Source organism: Chlamydotis macqueenii, chromosome 21 (assembly GCF_036417535.1).
Source record: "Chlamydotis macqueenii isolate bChlMac1 chromosome 21, bChlMac1.mat, whole genome shotgun sequence".
NCBI lineage: Eukaryota > Metazoa > Chordata > Aves > Otidiformes > Otididae > Chlamydotis > Chlamydotis macqueenii.
In genome coordinates this window covers 2,880,885-2,906,747 of record NC_141576.1, presented here as the reverse complement: position 1 = coordinate 2,906,747, position 25,863 = coordinate 2,880,885, and the positions used below count along the sequence as shown (strand labels likewise).

General features: G+C 46.3%; 1 protein-coding gene across 1 annotated transcript in view; it reads right to left on the bottom strand.

Moving 5' to 3' along the window:
• Positions 1-17,706, bottom strand: part of LOC104482916 (uncharacterized) — a 35,380-nt gene extending 17,674 nt beyond the window's left edge. The window contains exons 1-6 of the mRNA XM_086764643.1: positions 17,208-17,706; positions 11,241-11,315; positions 9,977-10,026; positions 8,660-8,713; positions 4,493-4,643; positions 2,604-2,686 (exon numbers count right to left, since the gene is read on the bottom strand). Coding sequence (XP_086620769.1) covers positions 2,604-2,686; positions 4,493-4,643; positions 8,660-8,713; positions 9,977-10,026; positions 11,241-11,315; positions 17,208-17,394 — 600 coding nt within the window. The 5' untranslated portion in view covers positions 17,395-17,706. The remainder of the gene's footprint in view (positions 1-2,603; positions 2,687-4,492; positions 4,644-8,659; positions 8,714-9,976; positions 10,027-11,240; positions 11,316-17,207) is intronic.
• Positions 17,707-25,863: the final 8,157 nt, after the last annotated feature.

Sequence of the window (25,863 nt, the reverse complement as noted above, 5' to 3'; positions counted from 1 at the left end):
ACCACTAATAAGCCCATGTTAGCCTTAACTCTCCCTCCAGATTTCATGGATATTCTGTATTCCCCATTTGCCAGTCTTACATCTTATTTTATTGCATACTTTTACCCTGGAAGTGCTGACCCATGACACCAATTCTTTGCCCAGTGCATGAGCCATTGACACAACTCCTGCCTTTGCACAAAATAAAAATATGTATCCTGGGTCTTGTTAGGTGTGGCTCCCTCTCTTCCTGTGCCTCACACACACGTACTTTCAGGTCAGCTTTTTTCTTCTTGTGGAGGCATTTCTCCGTGGATGTGCTCATCTCAGCAGGACTGAGAATTGTCATAAAACTGCCTAACAAATCAATTTACTTTGCAAGACAAATGAAAATTGATTATGCCAGACTGTTAAGCAAATGCAATGCTTTCCTCTGTACTGCAGCTTATTTCTTCCATCTCCAACCCAGAAAAGTAAGGCTTTAAAAAGTTCAGGAAGAGCTCCCCACTCCTACTCCAGTTATTTATAGGAAAGTGAGGGGGGAGAACTTTTCATATGCTTGCCAGTGTACCTGGAAATGGACCAAATTAGGGACTGGGCAGAGTAGGAAAGCTTCCAAGCAGCAAGGAAAGTTTAGCAGGAAATTAATTCCTGAGCAGGCTCTGTTGATTTCAGTTCTTCCCCCTGAAATTTGACCTTAACATTAAAACAACAAAACAAAACTCAAAAAAACCACTCAGCAAAGCTAACATAGAAGGAACGAGGAAAGGAAAAGGAAGCCAAGAACAGTTTGTGGGATATAGCCCTAGCCAGTAGGAGACTGCTTCCAATCTGAACAAGCCAGATGGAACCAAAACTTGTACCCAAAAGCCTGCTAAGGTGGTCAGCCCAGAGGGAAAGAAGCTTTAGACCAGCCTTAACACACAGCCTCCCACACACTGGTCGCACCCCGTCACTGCAATGAAGACCTGCAGTGCTGATAAAGAAGCTGGGAGTCTGTGGGTGTCTGCCCTAACATATGGCATCTCACCCCACTCAAGGCAAATGTAATTCCATTCACTTCTGTGCTATGAAACAGTGATTAGACACTAGATAGGGCTGATCAGAAAACTGTTAGTCCAAGAGCATTTTAACAGTACTCTGTGGTGCGCCAGATGCAGATGCACTCAGCATTGACACAGCAAGACAGAAGTAGAAATATGTAATGACAAACAGGTCCTTTGATCGACCAATATTGACTCAAGTTGTCAATGGCAGAGGCCTGTATGATGGGAGCTGACTGGGTCTCAATGTTGCTTTAGAACAAGCTACAAAGCAGTGACATTGGCAGCTGCTTCAGAAGTTTGGTCAGGAGGCCTAAAAATTAAGGCTGAGGTGCATTTTGCTAGGAGGAGGTGTCAATGTAGGCTTGCCACGGTACTGGAGGAGCTTGTACTCAACATGCTGTTTCAATTCCTGGTATGAGCTTGCTGTGAAGCCATTTGAAGTTTGTAGTGCCCTAAAACCACTCAGGCCCTGCTATTTTGCAGGGCAGATTAGGCCAGAACTCAAGAGCAATCTTGTAGAAATCAAACCCCACTAGCCCCCACACCTCTAGTTCAAATTCAGCATCCAGTTCAGGGAAAAAAAGAACTCAGTCATCAATAGCACCTAACCACAACTAGCTCCTTGCTTCTGGGCTTATCCTATAATCCAGGGGAGTGCTTGACAGAAGGCTGTTAATTAACAACAGAAAAGGTTAATTCAGACTTTTAAAGTGTATTTACAAAGCTGCTTTGTCTTGGCTCAGCACAAGACCTCAGACAGACACTCTACAGATATTAAGTCCTCCCGCTTCTCCCAGTATACCCTGCATTCTCCCTTCTCCCAGGTCATCTGGAAGCTCCCAGCTTCAGCTGGGCAAGCAGAATTCTGTGAGGTCAGGACTTCCAGTGTGCTGAAGAGGCTCACACCATCTCCATAGCATGAGCACAACAGCATATGAACAAAACTTTTGGTTTTCCCCCCCCGCAGAAAAATGCTTTTCTGCCTCTAGTCTTAAGGCAACATCACTTGCACGTCTGCCCCGAGCTCCAAAAGCATCACTCCAACACTTACTACTGAGAAATCATGTTTTACATAGCTCTTCACGAGTTTTTATGTCTCCCTCTCTATTAAGGCTTCACAGGGAGATGCAGAAGGGGACCTGTTTACCAGGGTTGTTGAGTGTCTATCTGTAGTCTCAGCAAGCTAGGCGAGGCACCTCTGCACTGCAGTTTCTTTCCACAATTTGTTTTATAGGCATAGACAAAGACAATTCATCATCATTTAGGGTAGAAGTATTTAAGTTGCAGGTAAGCGACAGGAGGCATTTCAGAGCTGGATATGCTGGTCCATGCTCACTTGAACCACAGTGACTTGTGTAGCATACCTGTCTTTTCAGCTACTGGACAGATTCCAGGCTGGAGAATTTTCCTTGTACAGAATGCATGTACACTACCAGCACATGCCAGCACTGCTTTAGGCAACTCCCCACAGTGGAATACAGCTGATAACTAGATTTGTTATTTAGACAACATTTGATGGTGCACCCAAACCCCAGTGAAAGCTTGTCCCATGTGGCCAAATATCTCCTTGCTGATTACCTGGGCATTAAGGAGCTGAGAGTGAACTTCCTGGTGGGCCTTCCGGAGAAGCTTGCTCTCTTCTCTGAGTTTAAAGACTGTATCTGCAAGAAAAGAAATTTGCTTAAGAGCTGCTTTCCCAAGTGTAGTATCTCTCTTCTTTACCATGAATCCCTCTCGACCTCACAGATCTCTCCAAGCCCAGGAATTAGAGAATCACTAGCTAGGGATTAGGCAAACATACTGACAAACCTGAATCATCTTTCCTCTCAGCACTCAGGTTTCCTGCCCATCCAAGGAACTTTCTCCGCTCTAGAGCATCTCTGCTAACTACTGCTATGAGGGTCAGGCTCTTGCTGTGCTTGCTATCAGAATAAAATATGTTTCTTCATTTCCCTTACCCATCGCAGCTGAATAGCAGGGAGAACAGCTAGCAGTGGTCACTGCCCTTTCCTGTGGTAACTGGAAGGCTGAGAAACAGCTACAGGAGATGTCTGTCAAGTTCCCTGCACCCACAGCAGATCCAATAAGGAGGTTCCTTCCTACTGCATAGAAAAGCTGCCTCTTGAAAAGACAGTACAAACAAAAACCCCACAACCCACTTACAGAAAGCAACTATGGGACAGCTTGGTCCTCGGGCACATTTATTCCTATGCTGTTAAGTAGCAAGCTTGTGCCTTACAGCCCCCAGGCTGGGCTCCTTTCAAGCTCTCTGCACACGCTTAAGCACTTCAGTGACAAGACACACACACAATGCACTTACACAATTGTATTCAAGGCAGTGAAGTGTATCCTCTGATAAAAAGAAAGGCTGTTAAAAAATGTCAACCTTATTTTGGATCCTAGGGCACTCTTAACTGCACACACTGGGATTTCTCTGCAAACATAGCTGCACCTGCTAGAACAAGGATGGGAATCTTTCCCATAACAGGATGGTCACTTTGCTGAATTGCATGCAAGCTTTCAACTCAACATTAGACATTTCTGGTTACAGTTGTCTAAATATATATATTTATTTTATAACATTCACCCCGGGACAGGACATTTTTGTCATTGAGGTTGAGTGCTGTGTTCTTGCCTTGTGGTGAAACTTAACATCAAACTGAGATTAGAATGCTCTGTCTTTCCTGCAGCCATGAGGAAATATGGAATGGTGTCCTACAGGAGTACAGCTTTAACTGTTTACCTTGTGTACACAGTGCTGAAAGCACCCACAGCTGTGAGTGCTGGCCTGGAGGAGTGAATAAGGGATGTGTTTATAGGCAGCTAGCTCAGGCTAGACAACAGCTAGTACAAGACCGCTCCTGCTAAGACCTCTGACTACAAAAGAGATATTCCCCTAATCCTTCAAGAGAACCAGAACCAAAGGCATCTACCCTGCAGAGAGACATGTCCAAAAATATCCTGCAGTTCCACTGAGCCAACACCTCAGTAACATCTAGGTCTTCAAAGCTTATTTAGAAACTGGAAATCAAAACCTTCATGCCATTGTATGTCCTTCCTCTACCACCAGCACTGGCAGACATGAAATGCTGGTCTCAATGACCACATCAGGAGGTTTACCACTTCTGTTTATTCCTGCACAAAACCACCAGCTGTAAACCCCAATGGCTTCCCTCACATGGGGAAGATGCTTGATGGGCTGCCCTGCACCTCTCATATCTCCTCGATGCAACTTCAGGACACTTGGCCAGTTTTAAACACTGCCCTTGTTCCTGGGCTACCACCCTGAGGTAGGACAGCGTTCCAGTTGAGGTAGTGAAGGGCAAAGGTGCTGCACACAGTCATACAGAACTCTTCCTACAGAACAGACCTTTTAGAAGCCTGTAGAAGAAATACTGTCCTCTCCTGAACTCAGTTCTTCAGTCCTTTCACTGCCTGGTGTTTTCTCAGCTCTCCATCTCACTCACCCTGCAAGTTTGTGACTTCACTGTCCTTCTCCTGCTGCAGCTGGGCATATTTCTGGTTATGAGTCTCCAATGTCTTACGATGCTCCAGTTTCAAGCTGTTGTGCTGCAGCTGCAGGTCAAGCAGCTGCTTCTTGACATCTTCATGCTGGTTCTGAATATGAAAAGAAGTGACAAAGAGTCAATACAAGGAGAAGAATAATTTAGCTATTGCCAAGTGCTACTCAAGCACCTCTAAAGTTGCTTGGGGGGCAGAAGAGATGTTTGTTCCTCCAATAAGGTAATGAGAAGTCTCAGATACAATAAAATACTATGTTCAGTGGTTCAGGAGGGATGTGAAATGTCAATTAAACTCTACTTTGTGAAGCAGTTTTGGATGTCTCTTTGGAAGCCACTAAAGCAGAAGGAGAATGTGGTGGCAACTCCACTCCTGCCTGAAAGAGATGGAGACCCTGGGACACAGCCAAGAACTACTCCTGCTCCTTCCCAGCTTCCCCACACACCCTGCCCTGCGAGGTCAATGCAGGCTCTACTGTTTGCTGGTATCAAACCAAATGCCTGTGGAACACTGCATAAATCCAAGGTCACTCCCAGAGTCCCAGACATGCTGAAGGACAACCTGCAAGCACAGTTTCCATGGTGCACGTAGCATCAGTCTACACATTGCATTACAGAAGCAGTTCACCTTTAAGCAGGGAGAAGGTCCAATTCCTATTGTGTGTCTGTTTGCAGGTATTGCTAGTCACTTAGGACACAGATACCTAAACACTCAGGTTGTTCTCCGCTTCATTTGCTTCCCAGTAGCCTGGCTGTTCTCCCACCCACCACTCCAAACTGCCAGAACAAGAGGAAGACCTTTTGCAAGTATGGTATCCCTACCAGAGGGAGCCTGCATTCCTCATAGCAACATGGGGCTGACAGGCATAAAATGCCAGGATAACAAGGCTCTCAAGACTACGATTTCAAGCAGGCCAAGAATTCATCACATAGAAGTGGGTTCAAGAGCTGTTCTCTCTTCCCCTTCCCTTTTGTAAGGCCGAAGAACAAAACATGCTGAGACATCCTTTTGCTCAGACCCATTGAACCAGAATTCACCTCCTTTTTTGTTCCCATGGTAACCCAGAGAGTCCTTCCACATTTAGTTTGTCAACACCAATTATGTATGCAGATTGATTGGCTCACAGGTGAACCCTGGCCCTTCCACACAATAGCTCCTCAGGACTCAGGCAGCAATTTCAATCAGCCTTCCTATTAAAAAAAAGTCTTTTTAAAAAACCCAAACCTCTAAATGCTAGCGACGATTGCATTTATCTCCAGTAAAACAAAGCATCTGTGGCCCAGGCATTCTCCCTTGAAGCAGTTGTCCTCCACTAAAAGGAGAGAACCACGCTCCAAAAATACAGGCAATGCAGAGGAAAAAGCTACTGGTGCGGAGGGGTCCCCAAGACAGAACAGTGGAAAGCCAAGGATGTCCGGTTAAACAGATCACAAGATCAGGAGGGAAAATAAAGAGTAAAAGATTCCTGCTTTGGCTTCAAATACACTAGGTACTTACAGTTGCGATCAGAACCACTGGCAGAACACACTGCAGAGGAACCACGTCCCTAAAATCATTTTGATACTACACATCTCAGAAGCCACCAACATTAGCAAGTGAGAATTGAATTGCTTGGAGTTTCTTGTTAAAAATCAGGGAATTTTAAGTCCTCATCAGCTCAGGTCAATTAATTTCCAGCCTATATTCTGTCTGCCAAGTGATGTGCATAATGTCTGTCCCTAGACTGCTCAGTCAGGAAGAAGGGAGGGAATATTCATCCTTCAATAGCAGCAGGAAGCTGAAGAGAGATAAATACCTTGACCAAGGTCACACAAAGCACCTGAGGCCCAGTCCAGCTCATTAAGCACACAGAGCATCTGTGAGCAGCTTACAAACCAGCTGGTTTCTAAGGACAGCTGTGACCAACATATGCAAACTTCAGGAGGAATCTAAAGATGTTGTTTTATTGTAGTTGCAGGACAGGAGGTGTAGAACATGCTACGTGTGATTATATTTCAGAGAAGCAACTTAACTGTACACAGAGCATTCTTGACTGACTCAGTTTACCAAAGCTATATGTGCTGACAGCCCCGAGGAAGCCAAGAACCTCTCATGTCCAGAGCTGCCCATCTGACTGTCATTCCCTTCTCTACCTCACAGTTACACTGTTTTACTCAGTCAAGCAGAAACTCCAAGACACAGCACATGACCATGGTGTGAATAACATACAAATGCAGCTGGGGGTGAGGGAGTACAGAGAAACCCTGCTGTGTTTCACTGTGTCCCTACCCATCACGCCCTACACTGTAATATAGGGAAATCAAATTCAGAAAGTCAGCTAATCTGTCAAAAATCAGGAGTCTTTCAACTCAGCTGTAGAGTTCAGGCCAGCAAGTCCTCTCATCCCATGTTCAGACAACATGTAGTGCCCAAGATGCATCAGCTATGCAGTAGCTCTGTCTCACCAAAGCCTCTGGGCAAATGGGCAAGTGAAGAGAAAAGAAAGTACCTCAAAAACATGCATTTCTGCCATGATTTTGATTGCATCTTGTACAAGGCTGCTTTCTGTAACTTGGATGCTTATCCCACAAGGAAAGGAAGGGCACACCTCACTGCAAGTTTCCACATTCCAGCAGTTTCAGGAAGTCCATGTAAAAAAATATTTTGTTTAAAGCCACTCACCTCCCTGCCTGCCTATTCCAGTGAATGCTAGGATGCATTCTGCAGAATGATATTCACAAAATAATTAACCTCCACTCAAGAGAATGAAAGAAATTGTAAGACAAAGCCTGGCCCTAGCAGGAATCCAGACACAGGCAACTACCGCAGCTGCTATTTTTAGACAAAGTCAAACCCCTCGCTGCAGATATTAATCAGACATAGACGACTTCAGGATAGATCAGCATGACAACAGTGGCCAGAAACACCAACGCCAAACAGGTCAATGTAGCTTCATGGAAGTCTTTGGTCATATTTGGGAACTCCAGCTTCACTGAGTTCATTGCTTCTGTTCAGCATTACATGTCTACTTCCTAGATAATGATATTGCTGGCAGCAGTCTTCCTCCTGAGGAAGCTAGTACCAGTGGGAAGCATTTTTTGCCTGTGCTCCAGTAATAGAACTGTTACTCTCAGTCTCCTAACTAGGTAGGAGTTGAGCTGAATACTGCTTTTTCAGGGGGGGGGGATTAAATCTACCACACTGCAGTCCCACAGGCTGGCCTGTCTTCCAGCAGCTGTAAATGTAGTTTAAAAATAGATGTTTTTTTCTCCCCAATAAAAGAAAGCAAGAGAAAGGGAGCCAGGACGAAATGCTCTCAGTGTCCCCTTGAGAGAAGCAAACCAGTGCATTCTGCTCAGACTGCAGTTGCTGTGAAGAGCAACGTTACTGTTGTGAAGTGTTCCCAGAATCCACAGTGCTGGATAACACCCAAGAGACAGAACTGTACTTCCCTTTTCCCGAAGTTTGAATCCAAAAGCCAGGCAGCTGGAGGTCCAGCTCTGCTCAGGAAATACAACCCAGCGGTGCTAAGGGCTGCTGGAACCCAGCCCTCTTTCTACATCCCAGAATCAAATTACCATTTCACTGCCAATGCTCTAACTAAAAACATTTAAAAAGCACCCTCACCAGTCACAGTCTCATTGCTCTGACAAAAGCAAACTTAAGATCAATATATTCTTCAGGTAGGGCATGTGATAAGCTGTAAAATGCTATGAGCTACGCCCCTCTGAGCCTCTCAACATGGACTGGAACACATTGTATTGGCCCAAAGAGCAAGCTACAAGGAATAGACCCATTTTCACACTAAGGGACCCAGAAAAGGACATGCTGAACACCACAACTCCTGTGTGATAAACTGCACAAAGACCACAACTGAAATGACGTGTAGGTGAAGGCTGTAATCTGATACAAAGCCCAACAGAATAAATAGGAAACTCCTATGAACCTGAATCCTCAGGAAGGAACGTAGATCAATACCACTGTGCCATCTCCTCCCTCTGTGCTGGCACGAGCTGCAGGAAACCCTTGGTCTCTCCTAGGCATCTCTGGTAAGCAAGAGCACGTACTCTCTTTCCAGGGAGCATTCTTTAACAGGCAGGTGGCAAGTATGTGAAACCAGATTCCTCCCTTACCTTCAGTATCTTGTGCTGGGAACTGAGGGCCCCATATCTATTCATAGAATCTTGCTGGAAAAAAAAAAAAAAAGAGATTAAATAGTGCCATTAGATCTCAGAAAAACCTAAGGCAAGGAGAAACACAGGCGCACCTGCTCAGCCACTGCATCACCAGCAGTTCCCGCTGCCCCTTCACACAGGCACACACACAGTGACCAGCAGAACATGCAGCCTGAGCACAGCTGGAAAATAACCCTTCCAAGACAACCTAGCCGCCAGCTAATTAATTGCGCTCTTGATTCACATTCAGAGTGGTTTTCCCCAGTCTTCAGTTCTTTATCTAGGACAGGCCCAGCACTTAAAGAGCTTTGCACTGTAAACCCCACCACTGCAGGCTGAGCACTCTTTGCAGCAGCTGAGGGGGAGGCAGGCAGCACCAGGGCTAAGGCCTTTGCCTACACACAAAAATTGCACCATTTAACAAAAAAAAATCTCTAAACAATTGATTAAGCCTAAAGCAAACTGCTGTAACTAGGTACAGCTATCAAGCTAAGTTCAGCTGACAAAGTAGCAGCAGAGAAGGATTTGTATGTGTCCACAGAGGGGTCTGCACCAGGTTAGCCCACCTGCTTACACTTTGCTAAGGGTGCCGTTCTTCCCCTTTGTCCCCAGGGTACCATTCTTCACTGTAGCACCAGCATCTCAACACCTGTTGTGGTTTTGTGTGCAAAAGCTAAAAAACAATTCCTCTTCTCCAGCATCTCATCAACAGATGCTCCAAGAAACAAATAAAACCAGCCTTATAACTTCACGTGAATGGGACAGACTGTAACCCAGCAAGGCATTTCTTCCTACCCTTCACTGAAGAGTCCTTTTCCCCGCTGAATGTGAAGTCCACAGGCTAGTGGAAACCATTTGACAGTCCCTGGAGACAGAAAACAATGGATATGCTTCCCTCATCACCATCACAGCCTTTCTTCTCCATGTTCCCTGTGGTGTGCCTTGCATTCAGCTTCCCAGGACTCTTCTGTACCATGAAACAGCAATTCCCTTTTCTGACTGCAGCACAGGACTCCCTGCTACACCAGAAGCTGACAATCAACTCATCTGTCACACATGGGAGAGTAGGCAGAATAGCTCTAGCACAACACAATCTTTCCTGAAGACAAAGTAAATCCTCATACACCAACAGCCTTGCAAGGGGGAGTCAGCCAAAGTTCATCTCGTACCATACACACTCAGTCTTTCATGCCTTCCAGCACTGGCCTCATGACTATAATGGTACTAGAAAAATCTTTATTATCACACACACTCCGAGGAATAAACTGTACCTACCTTCTCCTTGTTGAGAGCTTCCTGAGCTTCTAACTTATACACTAAGAAATCTAGAAATGGAAGAAGAGAAGACAATTTAATGAGCTGGAATTTAACAAGGATCTGGTTTATATTTTGGTGGAAGAAGGGAAGGAGAAAATAAGCCCCTTGCTGAGCAAAAGGCTGCAACTCAACAAGCTGGAATGCAGATGCTGCTAGGAAACTCCACTCAGTGCTCTCGGAAAGATGGTAGTATTTTCTGTGACGGCTGTCCACCCATCTTAAACTGGACTAAATATCTTTCCTTTCCCATTCTATAGGCAAGTGTATGGGTGGCTTCCTACTTCAGCACAAAAATGGCTACATTTTGATGTCACTGAAGCTGTGTAAGGATTTGGGGTGCTCTGAAGCGAGAGATGACTCTGGAAAGGAGAAATCAAAGCTTCTATGAAGCTTCTGCTCATCTCATCTGTGTCACCTTGTCAAAATGGAAAGGTCCCATGACAAGATAACATTTATTAGGATGATTTTCTCAGTCAGTCCCCACCAAATAAATAGAAGAGGCAGAAATGCAGCTTTTCCTTTAGCTGTAGCCACATAGCTACAGCCAAAGCTGGTGCACGTAGGAGTAAGGAGTTGTGATGTTACTCCACATATCAGTTTTGAAGATAAAAACCAAGCTATTAAGTTGCCAACAACAGTCAGGTGCAAAGGGCTCTGACATCCAAGCACACTACTCCACTGAAATGTACATGAGCTAATCTCTTAGCTTTCTACTTCCCATTGTATTTCAGTCTTAAAATATCCTGCATGTGTACACCAGCTTTACAGGATCTGACATTCTGTCTTCTCCATGTGTTATGGAGGGCAGTGATGCCAGTGTAATTAAGCACTTGTAGAGCTCAGCGTCTTCAGATCACTTCTATATGAAAGCTTATGTATTTCCAAGAAAAAAAAAAAAGCATGGTCTAGTGCCAGGTTGAGCCCTATCACTTAAAGGGCTCAACCGTCACATCATGGGTACCGTTACTCACAGAGCAGACTGAGGACATATACAGGAACACAAGAGCAGGACCCACCTCCCAGCACCTTTTGCCCAGGGGCAATGGACAAGTCAGTTAACTATTCTCCAAGTACAAACCAGGGATGAGTCTCACCTGGGGGGCATTCAGTAACATCCACACACAGCCCTGGAGGCAGAAAACTTAAGGTACAACACACATCTCCCCCCAGGGCAGCTGGGGATTGGCTGGCCACCACTACACCACCCATGCAAGAGACTCACCTTCCTTTGTCTTCTTGTGTTCCCCTCGCTCCTTCTGCAAGGATCTTTCTAGCCGGGATCTGTGCTCATACACAACTAGGGAAGCAGAAAGAGGCAGAGCATGAGATAAACCCTGACATTTCTTCCAACGTATTCTTTTCCCCAAAACAAGCCTCTTGCAGGTCATGCGACCAGGGGCACATGTGGACCTCAAATCTTGCTGTGGACTGGGCCAGCAAGTGCTCAAGAGAGAAGTGATAAAAAAAGCCAGGCACAAAGTTTTGAATCCTAAGGTTTTCGCCAGTTGCAGTACAACTGCTTCCTTTCCCTTTTCCTGGACTACACTGCTTTTAGACACCGCAGGCACAAGGACCATCTTTTAAGCTCTGCCAGCCTGGGCTCATCACGTGCCAAGCTCAGTGCCACCTCAAACTGAGGAGCCATTCACATCCACGCTGTCTCCCCTGACCCACCTAATTCCCTGTCACATTTGACCTCCCTCAGAGAGCGGGAAGGGCCAAGTGTCCTAGGTCAGGAATACCTATTGTCACCAGCCACACCATCTCCTTCCTTCTGTTTGTTACCTTCCCTAGTTAACAAAGACAGACATGCTAATGGTGAAAATGCTTCCCCTTGCCACTTCATTAACATTTTCCTCTAAAGTGAGGAAAGAAACTATCATGTTCTCCAAACTGTAAAACAAGTATTTTTTTTTCTGTAAATTTCAAAGTATTTTTCCCCTGCTGAGCACATTGGTAAGCAGCAAGCCCATCACTGCAGCTGCCCAAGTGTCTACTTCACAGCAGCTTTATTTTTAGAAACACTTTTCCCAACAGACTACTCAGATGTCACCCTGAGGGCTTCCCCAGCCCAGCTAAGCACACAAGAGGCTGTGGGTGCTTCTTCATTACATGCTGAAAAGCCTCGTTCAAAGAAATTGTCATCTTAAGAACATCAGCCACTTCCCAGAAGATTTGTGAGCTCTGGGCACTCATGTTTCTTGCAGTCTTATCTAGCACAGCACCTGAGAACAAATCTGATGTGATGGGAACCTCACACCAGCCATGAAATGTCGTGGCTGCTGGGACTATTAGGGATGCTCAGCAACTCACAGGCTTTACCATGCCCTTTCACACACTCTGAACTTCCAGTCTGCATTTGCCTCAGTGGTTCTGGGCTTGCAGGAATCTCTCATGTTGGAGTTTCTCCTGCATGCATTTCATTTTGGTTTCTTTCTAGTATTCTGAGTACATTGAAAGAAATAAAACAGTCTATGAGCAGGGCTAGAAACACCCCACATGTGCAGGTTACCCACCTCTCCAGGTCTCTGCAGCAGAAGAACCCTGGACAACTGAGGCAGCAACCAGCCTCGCTGGCAGCACTGTTGTGCTCTGTCCCCCAGAACGGCACAGTGCATGTGCTGAACTACTGCAGCCTCACTCAGGAGAGCCAAGCACCCTCAGCACAGGACCAAACAAGTAAATAACTGTTTTGTGTAGTAAAGGTCTGCTTAGATGACCCCAAGGTACAGGTGCTATTGATCTCACACAGTAAACAGGAAACTAAAGCACAGGAGAGCAGCTACAGCAATAGGCTTGTGCTGACACCCATAACCACCACTCCTAATGCAAGCACCACAGAGCAGTGAGGCTTCAGGAACAGCTCCATATCATAGGCTGTTTATTCAGAAGTTTAGGACAAAATCTGGCTCTCCCAACACCTTATGAGTATGATAAACTGAAGTAACCTCCAGTGACTATATAAAAAAAAAGTTGCAATCTTCTGCCATTCATCCAGAGCCCAGAAGAAGTGTGTTCAGCTTTACACAAAGCAGTGATAAAGTGCTGCATTGCATAGTCTCTCAACTCATCTTTGTGGTGGAATACAGCAACAACTTAGCAGACCAAAAAGGCACTGTATGGCTTCAGAGGACGGGAAGCCAGGAAGTCTTTAACAATTTGCAATTACAGGAGAGAATGGAAGGTGGTCAGTGTCTAAATCCAGGCTGGAATTCAGCCAGAACTCAGTACTAAAGCACTGTCACCTGCTGCCAAATGAGCTAAAAATGCAGAACTTGAACTGCTGAAACAATGAAATCCCTTGCAGTGCCTTGCCTTTGGAAAAGAAGAAAAGGTCAGACCTTCCACAGACTCCTTCTCATTTTAAAAGGCCACAGAGTACAGGGCGATTGTGTGAAGGGATTGTCTCAGATACCCCACAGCACTGAGATAAATATCTGCCCAGGAGACCAAGAGATTCATAAAGGGAAAGTGCTTCCAGTTTCACCAGCTGTCTCAGGTTTTACTCACTTTCTGTTCGCACCTGCCTGGGAAAGCCATGAGTGCATGCTGGCCCCCTGCTCTCACGGAACAAGGCAGCAGAGGCATCAGATTTGCTGCTCTGGTTCTGCTAAAACTATGCACAGTGCATAGCTCGTTAGGCCATTTCTATGCCAATGGCACATACTGTGGAAAGTCATCGTACCGCCCATGGCTCACAGCTCCAAACAGCTCTCAACAGAGGTCAACACTAACTTCCAGGCTGCACAGTCCTCCTTCCCCTCTCATAGCTTTTTCTAGGTTATGAGCTTTCTTTTCTGTTCCTTCCCTTGTTAGAGGCACCAAATACTCCTGCCAGTCTCCATCCAGTCACATCGCAACTGATCACCCTTGGCACCAGTCACTCAGGCTCAAGAATCTTTCATTGCAAGGGGGGAGCAGAACGAAAGCCAGACTCATCATAACTCCCTCTCTGATCCAGAGAGATGGCAAAGGAAAGAGACTGGATAAAATACGCTCTGAGTGCTGCATGCTCTGCCACAGTGCCACGGCAGCCTATGGTGAGAGAAGATTCCTCCACCCCAGACACCAGTTTGATCTGCCAATGTCAGGCCACATCAGGAATGTCAGAAAAGTGGATGGTACTGTAAATGCATCCTTCCTTCCCATCTGTTTCAAGACTGTCGTTTGTTAGTGAACTGACAGAAATAAAGTGTCTCTGATTTCACTCCCATCCCCAGGCAGCAGCATGCTCATACACACACAGGCACACACCTACGGGAAGTGGGAGGTGGCAAAGAAACACTTCGCTTAAAGCCACCTGCTACATAACTCAGCATGGCATGAGTTTGGGGTGGGGGCTGAGACAGAACAGATTAATCTGAAGTGCACACCAGGTCACAGCTTGCGAGACTCTCTAATCCCCTCTGAGCCTCGTGACACAGCAGAGTCCTCCAAATTACAGCCCATAAGGGCGAGCTCAGTATTTGGCAAGGTGTCTCCATGCACTTTCAGACGTACCTCCAACCCCATCCAGCAGAAGAGATGGAAGGACAGAAAAGCCAAACAGAGTTTCCTCCTGGATCCCAGTTGGATCAAGGTACAGAAAGACTGTCCGCTGGGTCACAGCAAACAGCTACCTCCGCATGCAGCAGCAAGAGCTGGCCAGGACAAGGGGTACCGACCACCAGGCAAGAGGCTGGGCAAGGTCACACACACCAGAACACCTCCCTTTCTTCTCACACAATGTTTTACCCTACAGCAAAGCCAGCAGCTGCTTTACTCTTATTTTCAGAGAGTGGATGAGATCTGTTTCCCTGCGTGCAGCCAGTAGAAGACAGCACATGGGACAGGCAGTGCTGGTTTCAAGACAGTTCCGCTCCCTCCTCCACTTGTTTTCCTTTTCCCTTTCACTCAACTCTTGGCCCAGCCCTATGAAACAAAAGCCTGTGCTTTCAAGCTTTTAAAGGCTACCAGAAGCCTTAATCATATATTGTACTCAGATATGGGAATGGTAGGGAATGACAGCTGAAAGGAGACAGCTGAAGCACTAGTTAAACAGTACTGAATTCCACCTCAGAATAACACATCCTGCTTTTGTAGAGCTGGAGAGACAGAAATCTGATGCAGAAAACAGAGCAAGTAAAGTCAGGCAACCAGTCAGCACAGGGCAGGGATAGAGCCCAGAGTCCCAGCTCCCTGCTCTCCTGTGTTCAGCGCCAAAGCATCACAGGGAGCAGCACTGCAGGATGACAGCACGAGAGCCACAGCCACGTGTGCGGGAAGACTTCCATGAACACGGCTCCCATCTGTCAGTCACTAGGCTTCTCCGACCAGCCAAATCAAAAAAGCAGCTTTGCCTTTCTTGAAACTGTTGGACAAGTAAGTGTCTCCTCAAAATAAAAAAGAAAAACCATGGCAACAACTGTGTTTAGGAAAGGGAAAACTGACAGAGGGTTAGAAACCCCAGCAACAGGCTACAGCTCTGCCATTCAAGCGTATTTGAGTGGAAAAAAAGTATTATGAGCCTCAGTGGTTTGCTTGAGCCTGCTGTTCCCAAAACTGGGGTTCCCTGAGGCTAGCACTGTTATCTTGTTCTCTGAAGAACCAGCCCCTCTCTCCAAGAGAAGCAGGAGATGCTGACACACCAGAAAGGAATGTGGGCCAACTTCTGCCTTGCTGATCTTTGCATCTCAAACACAGGATGCAGGTGGAAATCACCATGGCTGGGAACGTGCAACTCATCAGGAGCTGTAGCTGTTTGACTGCCTTGTGATAGAGTAAGAAGAAATGGGAACAAAACATAATATAATAGCAGTGAACCTAAACACATACTAGATCAAATAACAAAATTGATTGGTTTTAAAGTGTTTCCTTTAGAGACAAAACACATACACCACACTGCTTTCCCAGTTTACAGGCAGAAGTACACAGCCCTGAGCACAAGTCTGTGTACGTTACATTTGCATCACAACACTGCACACAAAACCACCAGAACAGATTTAACCCTGACCTGCAGAATTCCCCAGCAATACAGGGCTATAGAAACAATGCCACTGGATGGCAGAGGTCATAATGGATGCCCTGTATTTGATTTTAGCCTGAGGAAGAGCTCTCTATGTAAGCACAGTAATCTAAACTCACTTGTTAGAACAGAAAGTGTTAAATAAATCTCTTTACTTTGAGTCACTAGTCACAGGCAAACAATTACATCCACAAGAATTAATTCTGTGGGCACTCCAGAACCAACCTGTCCTCCAGCATCACACACAACTGCTGTTACCAAAGAGTGGATTCCCACCAAGCCTATCTACAGGGAGCTCAGCAAACCCCTCTAAAGACTTCAAATCTAGCAATAGGTGCTGTGGCAGACGCAGTAAGGCCAGAATGACAGACTAGACAAGATAAGAGCTCAGCAATGGAGTAACGTGTGTCCTCAGCCCCTACTGAGATATCTCCATGGGCTAAAGTGTCATTTGCCCAGTCACAGTTAGGTGAGGAGGACGGGACAGGGAATATACATATCATGCTGGCCTTCCGGTCTTCTGGCAGCTCTTGCCAGAGGGACCAAGTGCTGGTCAGTGGGCTCAGAAAAGCCAATTCTTCCTCCTCCCCCCTTTTTAGGGAGCTCTATACTGCAGCATCAATCAGCCTCAAATAAGCTGGCAAGACCTCTCTAGTCACAGATCAGTCTCTTGCAAATAAGATAAGTTTGTTTCCTTGAAAACGCAGTGGGCAGCAGACAGTATGACAACAAACTTTAGCGAAGGACCCCTCACCTCTCTATCCCCTTTCTGGACAGACACTCCTGCAGAGCAGAGCCCAACCAGCCTCTGCAAGTCCTGTTTGCATTTTTACTGCTTCACATTTGTAACAGCATCAGACTACTCTTCACAGCCAAAGGGAACTACAGGGAGAAGAAATGGAACAGACGTGACGCAGCTGAACTCACCAGCCCAGCACACCACCTTCCTCTTGCTGCTGCGAGCAGCGGTTCCGATTCAAGGCTAATCGAATTCTAGACAGCAAAGGGGAACAGGAAGGAAATAGGAAGGAAGGAAAAAGGCAACAACATCTTCTTAGGGCTCTTTGAAGCCAAAAGCTGAACCTTGCTTCACACAGGCGCCCCGCTTGTCACCGGGCTGTGCAGCAAGAGCACCAGCAGGTAACGCTGGGAGAGAGGGAGGCTCAGGGAGCACAGGTCACTCACCTTGGAGCTGGGCAGACAGCGCTTCCTGCTGCTGTTTGTATTTCTGGGCCAGGGCTTCAGCGTTCCGCACCTTTTGCTGCAAGTGGTTGTACATGAAAACTCCCGAGCCCAAACACGCCACGGTCACCAGGCAGAATCCGGTCTGCAGAAGCCCCTTCTGCCTCCTCGAGCAGATGCCAGTGCCCATGGTGGGGCCGGACCAAAGCGATGGACAGCTGCTTCTCCGCCGGTGCTAAAGCATCCGCTTATTCCTGCCCAGCACAGCCCCTTTCCTCCGCAAATTCGCGGAGCCCTCCGCAAGATGCGATCGAAGTCTCGCCTTCGCTCCTTGCCAGCCCTCAGAGAGGCAGAAAACGCCCCAGCGAGGTTTTATTCCTCACGGCCCATCAGAGAGAAGCGCAGGACAACACCCGAGGGGTGCCGGCAGATCCATCCCTTCAGCTGCGAACCGCTCCGGCGGACCGGCCCGGGGGGGAGAGATGAGGAGGAGGAGGAAGAGGAAAACTTTTGCTTCCCATGTGCTGCAGCGGGGGGGGGCGAGGGGGTACCGCCGCGTTCGGCTCTTCCCACCTCCCCCTCTGCAGCACAGACCGGGGAAGGAAGGAGAAAAAAAAAAAAAAAAAACCCAACAAAAACAAACCCGGCTGGAGGAAAAGCCCCTTCTGCCCACCCCCCCGCGGCTTTCCCCGCCGGCAGCCCCCGGACGAAGCGGCAGCACCGGGGCCGGGCCAGGAAAACCGGCGGCGGCGGCATCCGGGCTGGCGGGGCGGGGAGCGGACCGGTGCCTCCCACCCCCGCTGCAGCCCCTTCCTCCTCCTCCTCCGCTGCCGACCCGGCAAGGGGCTGAGAACAAGGGCAGGCACAGCATCACCGACCACTCCCACGCGTGGGGTTTCCCCTCCCTTTATTCTGAGCCAGCTGACACCCCTGCCTCTGCTGGCACCTGTTGCCAACGGGAGAGGGATGAGGGGCACCTGCCTTACCTAACGAGGGGGAGATACTCACAGAAGAGTTTGGGTGGGAAGGGACCGGTAAAGGCCACCCAGTCCAACCCCCCCGCAAGGAGCAGGGACATCTCCAAGCGGACCAGGTTGCTCAGAGCCCCTGAGCTTGGATCTACTAGTTAAGACCCCTAGGTTTATAATGAATCTTGCCTGCACCAACAGCCTGCGTGTCAGGTTGGCTCATCCCTTATCTGAGCTCACAAGGATATTTCCTCCGGAATTCTGCCAAGTTCCCTATTTCAGGCATCTGGGGAATATGCAACAATCATAACAATTAATTCTTCAGCAGCAATTCCCCTCCAAGAACCATGCACAATTTTATATATGTTAATCAAATGGGCTTTACAGTACTGCTGGGAAATAGCTGAATGGCATTCCTCTGTCTCCCTAATTTGCAGATGGAGAAACTGAGGCACAGCATTCCTGTAAGATTATGATTTATCTTAAGTAACTACTGTTTTTATATGGTGATTTTTTTTTCCCCAAGCATTTTAAGTGGATTTGGTACGTTGTTTGAGCTGTCTGCCAGAGCAAGGGTGAGACGCAGCCTACTGGAAATCAGGTGATTTGTCTGACAGTCCTGGCTCTGAGTACGGCTTCCAGAAAACATTATATACTTTCCTTAATGAATTCACGGATTATTCCAGACTTACTGCTTAGCTTCTTCTGAAAACCAGATAAGCATTAACGTGACGCTTCATGGCGCCTATGTCTGCCATGGGTCACTTGCACGCAGGACCAGGGATAATGGTGTTGCTGATTCACATACCCTCGGTTCAAGAGACGCTCCACTTACACTACACAGAGGTGTGCATCAGCCAGCCTTACTCGCCAACGGTTTCTTTGCAGAAAGGTTGAGGGCTTCAGCATCTCTTCAGGCTGTTTATCAGGAGCTGGAATGTCTTTTGTCTGCGTCTTGAGGACGGAGGAGGCAGCCTGTGGGACGAAGGACTGGAGTCTCAGTTTTGCCTCTATTCAGCGCATTCTTTTTTTTTTTTTTTTCTTCTCCTGCTCTCATTAATTACTTCCTCATGTGCTGGTTCCTGCCTGAGAAACACTGGGAATTTCTGAGGTTTTGATAGAGAGGACTCTGGAAAAGGTTAAAATCCCAAATTAGGATATGCCTATCTGGGAAAGATTTGATTGACAAAGTTTCCACAGTCTAGCACTTTCTTCTTCTACACTGTAATAAATTCATTTATAGATTTTACTCCATATTTCTGCACCAGATCTAGGGCAGATGGATAGTACAGCCTCAGTGAAGAGCCAAAGGGTTTGCTTCTTGCTTGTGCTTTGCCACTATTTATGTTATGTGGCCTGGTAGTGAAATCCCAGTAAACTGAAAGCTGATCCCACTTCCCCTGCAGACAGTGACAAAATCCTCCACTTCGGTCCTGCTCTTCCACGTAAAAAGAAAATATAAGGGCCCACGGCTTTAGCTACTCTTAGTTTTCCAGGTTTCAGGAAAAGCTAAACAACTGCAGTACCCCATACAGATCGGGGCAGCTCAGTAGAGCACTCATAATAAAGAGCCAAAATCAGGGCAAGCTTGTTCAGAAAAATAGGCAAATAACAGCAATGAGATTGGACTGCCCTATTCTAGGGAACATTCCTCCATAATCGAAGTCTCTGCTCTAAGACCCATGGCACAAACCCCCATCTTCAGAGGGTTCATTTTTATTGTGCCTAATTTCTATTTAATATTTTAGTCTGACTAGATCTTTGTGCTCGTCTGACTGGCATAGATCAGAAGTTCTCTTTGCCAAAGATTTCTGTGCACCAGTTGAAAAGGGAACATCTTGATGATTTTGCAAGGCCTAGCTTGGATATTTACCTGCTATTCACTTTTGCACTTTTCTCTTTTAACCACGCTTTTTTTTTTTTTTTTCTGAAAAGGGGTGGTCACATCAGCCAGCTCAGACAGTACTTCCTTGAGCAAATTACTACAACATCCCACATCTCTAAAAGTCTACAGCCACTAGGCACGCGTATTTTCAGGAAGATGCAGAGGAGGAGAGAAGCACCCTGAGCTAAACAAATTGACCATAGGTGACAGCTCTCTTCAAATCCAACTCAAAATGCTTTGTGCCTCAGGGATTATCTGATCATCTCCTTTTGCTTCCTCTAATCCAACGCGTGATCACATCTGATGATAGCTTTAAAATAATAATCTGAACAAAACAAGCAATTCCCATGGGAAAGCTCAGACTGTATGTACTTGAAAAGAAAATGCCACTTTTTCCCCTGTAGAGCAAGCCACGAGTATTAACCATCTGCGCAAATACTGCAGTCCTGGAAAGCTCCATCCTTTTAATCAGAGCTTTGGATTTCATAGCAGACATTTAATCGGCTGTGGGAGTGTTTTCAGCCAGGTTATGTAAATGCTGTCAAGAAACCAAGTGTCTGAAAAAGATGCATGTAAGGAATGTGCTAGTAAGAGACAGAAGGGAAGATTTATTGCTTAGGGGTTGCAGTTTCAGAACAGTTTTTTAAAAACCTGCTGATCAAATTGGCAACATCCACAGCCCATTGAAATTGGCTAAGCAGGACACTGTAGCCCCACAGCCCTTATGGGTCTTGCAAGTGCCTTCCAGGGAGACCCCCTCTAGGAATCTAGTGCACAAATATTGGAGGGTATAGGCTGAGCAGGAGAGGAGCTTGGGGCAGGAGTCTTGTGCATGAGAAATGACAGGCACCAATGTTTTAAAAATAAAGTTTTCTCAAGTGAGCATCTGTGCATGTATGTGCATGAATTTACAGCATCAGAAGTGTCTCCTGGAGGTGCCTGCCCTACCACACACAGAAATTCACAATTAATTTCTTGCAGGAGTGAAAGTGCCCTAAATTAAACAATTCCTAGGGGCAGCTCTCATCTCAGCCTCTCCAAGGTTAAGGGATGGGAAAGCTGAACCATGCCTTCCTTCCCATAACAAGAAGTGACAGCTTCTAATTAGGATCCATTAGCTGGTGCCCCAGGGAAGCGATGGGACCATTTTTCAGAATGCATTGTTGAAATAATTTTTTGTCTTAGAATGGCATGTTGGCTCAGCCATCTCAGTTATCTTCCCCAAGCCTACGTATGTACTTTGAGTCATCTCACTGCTGTGCCTAAAAGTAAGCGTATGAGATCTCAAGAAATCTTGATGCATTCACAGCCCTGTCAGACCTTAGGAACAAGCACTGAGCAAACTGTGAGCATGGCCAGAATATAAGAGTATGTGAATGGGGGGAACATAATGAGGACAAACCCTGACTCTTTGAGGTACAAGGTCCTAGGGTCAAACTCATCATCTAGAAGAGTATTCCAAGGAGCTCAAAGACATCCATGCTTACATCCACAGCTACTAGAAGACATGTCAACACAGCCAGCAGGCTGATGCCAGTAGAAAGCCACTATCCATGTATAAAGACTGTTGGTAACGTCACAGAACATTATTTTAAGTATCGGGCAATCAAGGTACAGAGCAGATAAGCTACCTCCTTGAGGCTCTGAAGCATCATACCTTACGCCAGCTTAGTGTACAGCAGTGTTCCCAGTCCTTCCATAAGAGCACAGGTGTCCAGCAGAAAGATCAGAGAGGCATCTTGCACCAACACTGTCAGAGCTGCTCCAAAATGCATTCAGGGAGCTCAGATAATTTTGAATCTACCTTATTGAAACCCACCCTGATGATTTCGACTTCAGTACAGGATCCAGGCTGGAAGGAACCTGTTCTCCACGCAGCTGAGATCTCAAATCAATGACATATATACAAGACTGATGATATTTGATAATGGCAGACACCCCTCGACAACTTCTTGTAAGAACACTCCACGACAACCCAGATTCAGCTATTCCTGTTGAGAATCATCCATCCAAATTCCAGCAGAAAGTGGTTGATGTCTGGGTGTTTTGGCACGTCAGTACTTTCCTTAAAGCATCAGCTCCCAGAGTCAAAGCATTACAAGAGAAACTCATTATTCTTTCAAGAAACAATCTATATTCCAAGCACTTACAGTGACAAAAAAAACCTCCATAATGTGAAGTATTGCATCTTAATTCCTCTGGAAAAAGAAAGCATGTTTACTTTTAAATTCCACCTCATCATCCACAGTTTGGACTGTGAAGAGGATACCTTGCCTTGAGTGAGAAGAAGCTGTTCTGAACCAGTCTGTCATTTGGGTTTCTATTTAATCAAAAGCAATGAGAACCGCTTTCAAAGGCACAAAACAAAACAAGAAGGAGCAAAGAACATATTTTCCATACAAAATGCATCACAGTACAATTAGAGCCCTGTGCCTCCATTGCCTGTTTGTTTTCAGTGTCTGAAACACACACAGCGCCATTTAAAAGGAAGCCAGTGCTCTTTAAATATGTGCAAAGTCTTTACTGCCTTACCAAGGTACAGACATTTTTATGAGAGCCGGGGAACTTTCCAACTCCCCAAAGTAATAAAAATGCAGTTTGACAGAAAACAATAGCAAACTAGCAAAGGGTTTTCTGGTTTGCTTAGGTGCTGCTAAACTTGCTGCTGCTGCTTCTCTCAGTGGGGTTCCAGCATCAGCCCCCCTTACAGGACAAAGACACCTTGTATTCCTAAACCCTCCCAGGGCTGCTGCATCTGGCCCAAGCCTCCACAGCCTCATGCCTTTGGTTACCCAGGGTGTAACCAGCCCGTCCCTGAGGGCTTGTGAGCCTCAGCTGGTGAACTGAAGGACCTGGGGATTCCAACTCTGCGCTCTGCTCAGCCCGGGAGCATCAGGCGGCCAAGTCCATGGTGGTGGGACAGGCTCCTCTTCTTTCACTGTATACTCTTGTCTCTGTATCAGGTTACAAGCAGAGATGCCAGGAGAAGTCTTTGCACGCAGCTAGCACGGATAAAGCCGTAACTGTCCATTCCAAAGAAGCATTAGCAGAAAAGGATGATTGAACTGAATTTTTCTTCCCACATGACCACTGAGTTTTTTGAAATCCAGTGTTAACCACTGATGAATAGCATCTGTAGAGCAGAGTTTCAGTCTCACTGTGTTCATAGTCACATACTGTAACGCAGCCTGGTGAAGGACTCCAGACATTAGTATGACCAGGATAGCACAGCTTTTTGCAATTCTTTACAGCCCCTCTGTGATGCTGGGGTTTATTTACTCCTTTTCAAAAAGTAACCCAGCGAGGCACTCTTCTACAAACTACAACAAAACATTGCTCCCTGGACTTACCTTGTAGTATGTATTTCAGAAAGTCTGCAGCAGCCACACCGTTCTGGATTGTGCAATAGTTTTGTCATACTGTCGGGAGGCGGAATTCTGTAGGTACAGACATTTTCTTTGCTGTGTGTGATGTGCCATTTGTTGCCGTACTCCTGTAGGGGAATTGCTAGGAAATATAGAGAGGACTTTTTAATTATGTTCCGGTATGACTGTTTGGGCTTAGCAACGACTGGAGCCTAATGAGGCAGTTTACTTCTCAGATAGACAGAAACCAGTGAGAGGAGAAGCCAACAGCATGGAGCTAACACAGCACGCTCAGCAGCAGATCTGCCTGTAGACCTCTGGTTCCTCCTCCAGGATTTTCCACTGCATCACGCAGTATCTCGGGATGACACAGAGATGTGAATTCTTCTACTTCATGACATCACTCCAGTGTTTTCCCAGGGGAAGCTTCATGCCTGCACTAGCATTCTCTTGGAATCAACCAGCCTCATCAGCTGGACACATGGCTTTTTTGTTTTACTTCAGGTTCGTTTTTATGCTATCTAGATGTCCATGATACATTTTGAGCATCAAGCTGGGAAGATCACTTATGAGCAACTTAAGCTGGCATCCCTGCATGTTGGATGTCAGCCAGAGAGATTTCAATCTGTTTTTTAATACCCTGATAAGCCAAGAGTTTAAGAGTTTAGGTCATCTCTGCTTTGCCATTGTCTCTTAACTATGGCCATCAGCAGATCAGATACGCATTTAGGGTGAGAGTTTCTAAATTGCTTAATTATGGTTGATTTCAAATAGAATAGACTTTCCTGAATCATGTATTTGTTTTTCCAGATTTCATTCAGTGTCTCTCTTTTCCTGCACAGAGAGAGTGCGAACATAGTCTAAATGTTTTTGCCGGAGAGATGCTTCGTTGATTCTGAGGTCCACATCTGTTTGCAAAACAGTGACAAGAGGATCTAATCTACCACTCAGACTGACTACCTGGGAATTATTCTAAGGCAGTTGTCTTCAGCAGCCTCCTTCCAGGTACACATCTCCAGCTGGCATGGAATGGATATGTTTAACAGTAAGAATTCAATAGGGAGAACAACATGGAGCTATGAAAATGGAAATCAGCTCCTGTTCTACCTTAACCTGTCAAAAATTCTCTCCATGGCCAACAATCAGTTAACACTAAGCTAATTACAGAAAGACCTCTAAATATGAAAAATTGTTACCTGCCTGTATTTCCAGCTCTACGTATCTGACCAGCTCAGAACTCTTAAAGTACTATTGCTCATTTGCCTCCCTCCCTGCACACACACCGGAGGCTGAATTTGGAAATAAATTCTGCAGAAGTGCTTGCTGCTCCCATAGATCCTGTGGCTGTACACACAAACAGCCAATTTAGCATACAGGCACTCAACTCCTGCACAAAAAATGCATGTTCTAGGCAACGCTGCCTGCAAATTCAACCTCAAGGAGCAATTATAGTCACATAAACTCTGTTTCTTACAACATACTACATAACGAGCCTCCTGGAAAGTGACTCTCCTGAACCTGTTTATATGATTTAGACAAGAAAAAAAAAGCTCCTTTAGGGCAAACTAATTCAAGCCCCTCTTCTCCAGATGATGAGGGACTGTTGACGGTTAGTACGCTGCCTGTTAGACCTAGTTCTACAGTGTGCTGTCAAATACCCTGAGGAACACAGCACAGGACAATTACGCTGATACGCAAGCTTTTAATCTCTGAAGCTCTGCCAGCTACTCCTCTCCTTCCCTGCTCCTTGTTTCTTTGCCTGCTTTTCCGTTACCATTGGCCTGCCCTCCCTACCTCCAATTCAGCAGAGGTACACTGCAGTATCTCCCACTCCTTGCAGCGGTTTGCTCCCACCAGACTTCCTATCCTGGCATATGGATAGGAAAGAGTGAGAGGTGTAAGGGATTGGCAACCCACTGAATCTCTTCCCTGGGCACCCGCTGCCCCACAAGGACAGTCAGGAGCGGAGAGTGGACTCTTCTGAAGGGGGAAAGAGGGAAGCAGCGAATGTTCAGCATTACAATGCCTCCTTCAACAGCCTGGAAAACTCAGATGGTCCTACAGCAAAGATGTAATGTCCTTTCTGATGAATCTCCCGGAGTCTGCACTGGCACCAGGATTTCATGCTGCTGCATGAGCCAACAATTGCAAAGATCTCTAAACCTGGACTTGCAAGCGGCTCCCAGCGTTCGTTAAGGACTGGAAGGGTGGGGCTGCTTTGTGCGTGTTTACTTTTAAAAATTAACACAGCTTTAAGGAAGGATCTGTCAACATTTACAGGAGGAGAACTATTCCATAAAAAGATCATGTATACCCTGCACTAAGTACAGCCGGAGAGGCACAAGAACCTCATTCCCCCTTGGTGCAGGGAGGTACAGTGCCAAACGTTCACTTACAGCCACACAGAACTTGACCTCAGGTACATGAGTAAGTAAATAATT